Genomic DNA, 7627 nt, shown 5'->3' on the forward strand with positions numbered 1-7627 from the left:
GTGAAATTAAAGAAAAAAATCTGTTCAATTTCAGAAATATTGGCTGAAGGTCCTGCTATGCTGATTTTGACTCTTGTATCCACAAAAGGAAAGCAAACATTGTGTCTGATAGGCTAATACAGAGGGTGCTAAATAGGATATGGGTCAGTCATTGACCTCATGAATATACACAGAAATGGTTCACAAAAAATCCAAGGAGAACTCAGATACTACCAAAGAGACACATGGTGAAAAAATCTTTCTGCCCACAACCAGAGTGCCTGCATAATACCTATACAAGACAGTGCTCCGGATTGGCAAGAGGGAGTCATAAATGGTCAGGGAGTCGGTGACACAGTTGTCGGCTTCGATCTGGACAGACTCTATCGACAGACGGATCAGATAGCCCACGATGGCCACCAGCTTGAAGTGGCACACGAGCCTCCCTGAGGTCGCAGAAATCTCCAGAGGGTAGCGAAGAGACAGGTGATCTGCATACAAATACTGAGAGCAGCCTTTGTCTGTGGAGACAGCACTTTTGTTTTGTTTTAGTAATGACTTTTCTAGAAATCTTTATAGACGAGTAAAGAGCAAAAGAGGTCACGTGGAGGCCACCTGCTGCCTTTGCCAGTCTGGGGTCCATTTCCCTCTCTCCTGATCACAGCCCATAGATTTCACGTTGAGAAACCATCCCTATCAGGTCTATATGGTTTGGTTGGGGTTAAAGTCACCCCAGGTGCAGAGGTGGGCACATGACTTGGACTGACCAATCAGAGCCAAAGAAGTTGGTTCAGGAGTGAGAATGTCAGCCAACCCCAGACAATGAGACATGGTCCCAGCACTTCTGCAAGAACTATGAAAAAATGCATGTGGGTTTTTTCCACCACAATTATTAAACTGATAAATTAGAGCTTGGATCTGCAGGTGACCATTTATGCCACCACAATGGAAGAATACACTTGATGAAGCCTCAACAGAGGAAAGCAGAGATGCAGAGTCCTAATGATATCTTATCTTAGAACCTGGCCCAACCGTACCTGAAGTGACCGTCTCCCACCCCAGGCATGTCCCAATTATATGAGTCAATCAAATTTCTTTTGTGCTCAAGTCAGTTTGAGTATATTTCTGTCACTTGTAACTGAAAGAACATTAACAAATACCATTAGTTTAAAAGGAAAACTATAGCCCTCAAACATACTGATTTGGAGGGAGCGGGTGGATGAGTTGGCGGGGACACAGGGTGGGGGGAGGGAAGAGACCACATGACATAATTTACCAGATTCTATGGTTGAAGAATAATCTGATCGAAGCCCAGCTGCATTGAAAAAACACATAGAAAAGAGACTGTCAGTCTCAGCATTTCATTTTATTAGAATTTTGCCTAGAAAAACATATTATCAGTTCTTTAAAAACAATCCAACATATCTGGGATTTGTTTTAAAGTAATCTGGTGAGGGGAGGGGAGGTTATTTAGGTATTTAGAGATCAAATAGGACAGACATGAGTTGGTAGTTTTTGAGGCTGAGTAAAGGGTACATGAGAGTTCATTATGCTATTCTTTTCCCTTTTGTATGGTTGAAGTTATCCACAGTGACACGTTTTAAATATTTTTAAAGGTAAAAGGGAAACAACAAATATGATAGTAATTAGTCATATTAATTAGTCCTATATCTGAACAGTATAAGTGGTAGAGAATTCTCATCCATTTAACAAACACATATCAGCTACCTACTATATGCCCAGCATATATATAATTAAAATCAAAAGAGAAAGCTGCATAAATTCGGGGCTACACAATAATTGAACTATCAAGACAAATGATGGCATTTGCATTTGGCAAGGTTACGTCTCAGGCCATCTGGATGAGGGAAGAGACAAGATAAACCTGAAAAAAACTTTTCTTCTGCAGGACTTTGGTCCTTGGAGCCTTAGTTTGAATAAACCAAATTAAATATAAGGAGGAACTTTAATAAGTTCAATTTCATGTATATTTTGTCCCCAAGTCTATTGTCCAATCAATGTATATAACACTCAGCAACTTCCTTTACCAACATAGCTCCAATGTCTTCAACTACCCCTGTACCATCAGGATTGTAGGAGAGAATACTTCATTACAATAGGCAGTGTCAGGAATACTGCAGGAAGGAATGCTTAAAGGAGAATTACCCAACAATCACCATTTAGTACCACAGAGTCCATGTCCACGGCCAGGCCCTGCAAGCTTCCCACAGAGGTCCGGTTTACGATGCTCGTCTGGATGGAGTCCTTCAAGATGGCAGCCACACAGTCCTCACAGAAGATATGGCCCTTAGCATGTGGCATGACAAACACAATCCAAAAGTGGACAAGGAGGCCACCTTTGTTGTTACTGCTGTAGTGAACAGAGAAAGGTGTTTAGGGATAACTGTTGGGAAGTTAACTTTTGTAGGAAGCCAGTGAACCAACTGATAATTTCAAGGTAAGGCTAGTAAGCACATCTTTCAACTGAACATAACTTTCTTCTTTAGGACGTTATCAATTCCTATTATGAGGACTGGAAAGGGAGAGCATCATTGTATGAGTATTCTTGTGCTGGGCTCAAATCTAGAACCATTAGTGTATAGTGACATCTCCATGGTAAATATACTACTTCAATGGCTATTACAAATAACAAGTTATAATTTTTGATACCTCACAGGATCCATACACAGTGATAAATCTGCTTTATCCCATTTAATCTTATGAGAAAGGTTCTATCATTACAGTTTTACAAATGAGAAAATTAAGGCCAATTAGAACTCAAATCCACACAGCTAGTAAGTAGCAAATCCAGGAATCCACCCCATTTTATTTCCAGTCTGACCCTGGAGCAGGCACTCCTAAATGCACGAATATTGTCATGATTTATGAAAAACAGAAACATAAGATCATGTTCTATAGTAAGTAACTTGGAAAATAAAAGTGAAGGGAAGTAAGCATAATGCTTTATTTCAAGACATCCATGCCAAAGAAGATTGTGAATCTCTGCAGATGTATTGGGGTAGAGGAAGGTGAGATACAGTGCAGGGTACAAATAATTCCTAAAAATTATTTGACCATGGAGTCCTTCCTTTCTCAGAAGATCCCTAGTGATCAGTTTTTTTACTGTACATATTTTGAGAAATACTGATCTGTGTTTTGCTTTTGCCCCCCCACCCCAATACAGCTGCCATGTTAATGGCCATTTTGCCCAGTGGCATTAATCCATGGGTCCTGGACCCCAGCTCTGGGGAGGGGGCAGGCTTTGTTAGATAAAGAAAAAAACTAGCATGTCAGCATAGCAGAAAATTGGGTCACTGTTGTGCTAAAAGGAAATTAAGGCACAACTGCCCCCAAGAAGTTGCTTAAGAATGGTGGCAACCTTGGGTCTTTCTGGATTTCGAGAGGAATACGTAGAGGTGAACACAGAAATCCCAAAGCAAGAGGCACACATTACCTGACATCTGCAATGACAGACTGCTTGTAAAATTTGGAGAAGGCAGATGTTGTATAAACCAGGTTCACCTGAAAAAGAAAAACCGAGGTGGTGTCTGAGGTCTTTCACACTGGCTTCCTCTCACAGTACCCAGCATGCTCTGGGCCCAAGCTCTGATGAGATACCAAGGAGAAAAAACAGGCTCGAACTAAAGGCCTCTAACTCCAAACCCAGACACTATTCCTGGAATTCAAATACATTCTTACCTCCTGTAGCAGTCTTGGGTTACTTAACTTTTATTTGGCTTCCTCTGAAGAATAATTTGTTACCTGCATTCATTTATTTCTATCTTTTAACACCCTAATCAAGCTTAATTTCTGTATTCTGCCTACTCCAAACTGTCCTCTTCAATTAAGAAATCAAACTCTTTTAAGCATATTTTCAAAGTATTCGACCCAACCTCTTTTTCATTAATGGCGTTGAAAAATTATATTCTTAATTGTGTTCTAAATTATATTCTAAAATGTGTTCTTAAGGACACATTCCTATATTAGCCACTAGGGGGCGAGTGGTGCCCACAACCAGGACAAACACCCCCTTCCCAGCTCACCAGTCTCTAGGGAAACGCCCAGCCCTTTTAAAACTCCATTAATTGGATCATAAAAGAGAGCTATTGCAACCAATTTACCTTCTTTGCCCCTACTTAGCATTCTAAACCCAAACGGACTCATCGGTCAAATCTTCTCTTGAATTCCCCGTTCTACACAGTAGCAAAAATCACCCACCTAATTGCCCAGGAGGGAAAAAAAAATCACCTTAGAAATAATGTAGCATAATGGAAAAAATTATGAGCTGTGGCGTTTCTATTCACTATGCAACACAGAACACATTACCTATACTTTCTGGGCCTCCATTGTGTTTTTCTTCCCTCAACCCCTCTTTTTCCTTCCTTCCTTCCTTCCTTCCTTCCTTCCTTCCTTCCTTCCCTCCCTCCCTCCCTCCCTCCCTCCCTCCCTCCCTCCCTCCCTCCCTCCTTCCTTCCTTCCTTCCTTCCTTCCTTCCTTCCTTCCTTCCTTCCTTCCTTCCTTCCTTCCTTCCTTCCTCTCTTATCTGTAATCTGGTGGTCAAAATGCCTACTTCTTTGGGATAATTTGAGGAAAAACTGATATATATTTAAAATAAAGGGTTTAGCAACATACCCAGTAAATAGAAAGCTCTCAGTGAATAAGAGCAGTTGTGCCGTTCCTGACTTTGCTGGGTCTCACAGCCCTTCCGCAGTCTGCACCGCAGTGCCTGTCACCACAGTGGAGTGACGCTCTGCGGGCCACCCAGCCATGGATATGCAGATAAAATTTGGCAGAAACTTTTTAGTTGGTAATGTGTACCAAGATCGATGAATCCATACTTTTCTATTTGACCAGTAATAATTGACCGGAATTAATCAGAGATACACACAATTTATGTGCTAGTTTTATTGTAGCATTATCAACAGTAGCAAAAATTGGAAACAAGTACCCAATAAAAAGGGATTTTCTAATTTTGTCATTATTAAAACTTATTTTTTAAAATAATATTTACCTGCCCTGGCCGGTTTGGCTCAGCACTTAGAACATCTGCCCACGGACAAGAGAGTCCCGGGTTCGGTTTCTGCTAAGGGCATGTACCTCGGTTGCAGTTTCTCCCAAGCCCCGGTTGGGGTCGTGTGGGTGGCAATCAGTCGATGTGTCTCTCTCACATCGATGTTTCTCGCTCTCTCTTCCTCCCTCTCTCCCTTTCACTCTATCTGAAGATAAATGCAAAAAAGATGTCCTCGAGTGAGGATAAAAAAATAAAATAAGCCCTGACCGGTTTCGCTCAGCGGTTAGAGCATCAGCCTGCGATTCAGAGAGACCCGGATTTGGTTCCCGCTGAGGGCATGTACCTCGGTTGCAGTTTGTCCCCGGCCCTGGTTGGGTTATGCGGGAGGCAACCACTCGATGTGTCCGTTTCACGTCGATTTTTCTCTCTCTCTCTCTTCCTCTCTCTCCCTCCCACTCTATCGGAACAAAAAAATGGAAAAATATCCTCGGGTGAGGATAAAAAAATAAAAAACCAAAGAGAAAAAATAAAATAAGCCCTCACCGGTTTGGCTCAGTGGTTAGAGCATCGGCCTGCGGTCCAGAGAGACCCGGGTTCGGTTCCCGCTAAGGGCACGTACCTCGGTTGCAGTTTGTCCCCGGCCCTGGTTGGGTTATGCAGGAGGCAGCCACTCGATGTGTCCCTTTCATGTCAATGTTTTTCTCTCTCTCCCTCCCACTCAATCTGAACAAAAAAAAATGAAAAATGTCCTCGGGTAAGGATATCAAATAAAATAAAAATAAATAAATAAAATAATATTTACTTGCATAGAAACATGCAAACTATGGTAAGAGTTAAAGATCAGATTATAAGAAGACTGAATATGTACTAATACTTCACTATTAAGCTATCCCCTCTGTCTGCATCTTGTGATGTTAAAGAAGATTTTAATGTTCTTTTTATACTTTTTATGGGTTTTACACTTGACACATTTTTCTTTATACATTATTAAATTTACACTTTACACTTTTTTTTTTTTTTTAATTTTCACCTGAGGACATTTTTTTTCTATTTTTTGTTCAGATAGAGTGGGAGGGAGAAAGAGAGAGAGAGAGAGAGAAACATCGACATGAAAGGGACACATCGAGTGGCTGCCACCCGCATGACCCAACCAGGGCCGGGAACAAACTGCAACCGAGGTACATGCCCTTAGCGGGAACCGAACCCGGGTCTCTCTGGACCGCAGGCTGACGCTCTAACCGCTGAGCCAAACTGGCCAGGGCTATACTTTACACTTTTATTTACTTATTTTGTACCTCTTTTACTTTTTAGACTTCTAAATTTTTATAATAAATTTGTACTGGCTCTTTTTTAAAAAATTAATTTATTTATTTGTGTTACAGATGTTTTTTTAAGTGAAGAGACACCAGTGCATCAAAGTTGAAATAAATGTATGCTGATCACAGACTCGATCAGCACACGTGATAAAGTCAGTACTAAAAAGCATTTTAAAGATCACCTGATGTAACCCCTTTACCTTACAGGTGAGAAAAACTGAAACTGACTGAAGCTCAGAGAGCAATTTCTTTTTGCTTTCAGCAGAAAGAAAGAAAGAAGCACCTCTATCAAATAAGCAGTTCTGTCTTACAGCCAACAGGAGCTAAATCCCACACTTCCCTGGCTGCTTCCTTTGCCCACCCTGCCACAGTGACACTGGTGACCCTTCAGCCCCGCCCCTCGCCCCTGACCTCACCCTGCCCAGCCTCTCTCCGCCACCCCACGCCTCACCACTTGTTGTACAGTCCGTGCCACTGACAGAAATTCCCTGGACTCCTTCTGCCGGTATTCAGGAAGAAACTCGATGTTGGTGATGCGAAACATCCCGACAAAGTAAAAAGCATCTTTGCTTTCCGTCTTGCCTGTAAGACAGGGAAAAGGCAGGTAGGGGCTTTTCCATACGTGTGGTAAGAGGCACTGTCCACCTAGGCCGCTGTCAGACTCCTGGAGTGATTTTATTTGAGGCCACTGGGTATCTCACGGGTCGCAGCTTGCGGAATTCTGAATGTAGCTGAGAACATCTCTTCCATCAGCAGTAAATCACCACACTCCTTAGGATGCTCTAGTCTCTCTACCAGCTTCTGACAAATACTTAAGAACAAGATTAAAAGGTGAAAATATACCTCTTAGTCTTTATACATGTCATAAAGTCACTAAGGGGCCAAAAAGAATATAATGTTTATTGATCCCAAGTCTGTGGTAGGTAAGGAGGTAAGAAATGTATACCGTCGAGTTCTGAGCAGAAGAGGGAATGGCCCCCAGTGGGCCTTCCCTGAGCCCCTGGGCGCTCACCCTCTCTCTGATTTACATAGTTGATGAGCAGGCTGCTGGGCCTCGGTTCTGTGCCATGCGAGCGAGCTCATCCTTCTGATGACCCCCACTCTGTGGTCCTCAGCCCACGCAGGTCACTTTTGCTCACATGCTTTGCCTAGTAGGACCATGGCTTTGGGCATCAGGCCTGCCCAGAAACAGGCAAAGACACCACTGTGCCTGAGTTGACACAGCTGTTGCTTGAGAATAGCTTGGGGAAATGAGGGCTCTCTTTTCTGCCTTTTCTTTTTGTTACCAAGGACTTGGTGCCATGGGGCGCCAGCCCCCACG

At 42.5% G+C, this 7627-nt stretch overlaps 1 protein-coding gene across 3 annotated transcripts in view; it reads right to left on the reverse strand.

Annotated features, from left to right (window-relative positions):
* TMPRSS7 (transmembrane serine protease 7) overlaps positions 1-6888 on the reverse strand; it is a 32658-nt gene extending 25770 nt beyond the window's left edge. Inside the window, exons 1-5 of one of the 3 annotated variants that reach the window (XM_036243268.1) lie at positions 6758-6888; positions 3434-3501; positions 2157-2347; positions 711-823; positions 272-500 (exon numbers count right to left, since the gene is read on the reverse strand). In XM_036243268.1, the coding sequence (XP_036099161.1) occupies positions 272-500; positions 711-810 (329 nt within the window). In that variant the 5' untranslated portion in view covers positions 811-823; positions 2157-2347; positions 3434-3501; positions 6758-6888. Of the gene's footprint in view, positions 1-271; positions 501-710; positions 824-1255; positions 1295-2156; positions 2351-3433; positions 3502-6757 lie in introns of all 3 variants that reach the window. The other 2 variants (XM_036243266.1, XM_036243267.1) reach the window with 2 other exon arrangements.
* Between the last annotated feature and the right edge of the window lie 739 nt (positions 6889-7627).

This window comes from Molossus molossus, unplaced genomic scaffold, assembly GCF_014108415.1.
Source record: "Molossus molossus isolate mMolMol1 unplaced genomic scaffold, mMolMol1.p scaffold_m16_p_5, whole genome shotgun sequence".
Lineage (NCBI taxonomy): Eukaryota > Metazoa > Chordata > Mammalia > Chiroptera > Molossidae > Molossus > Molossus molossus.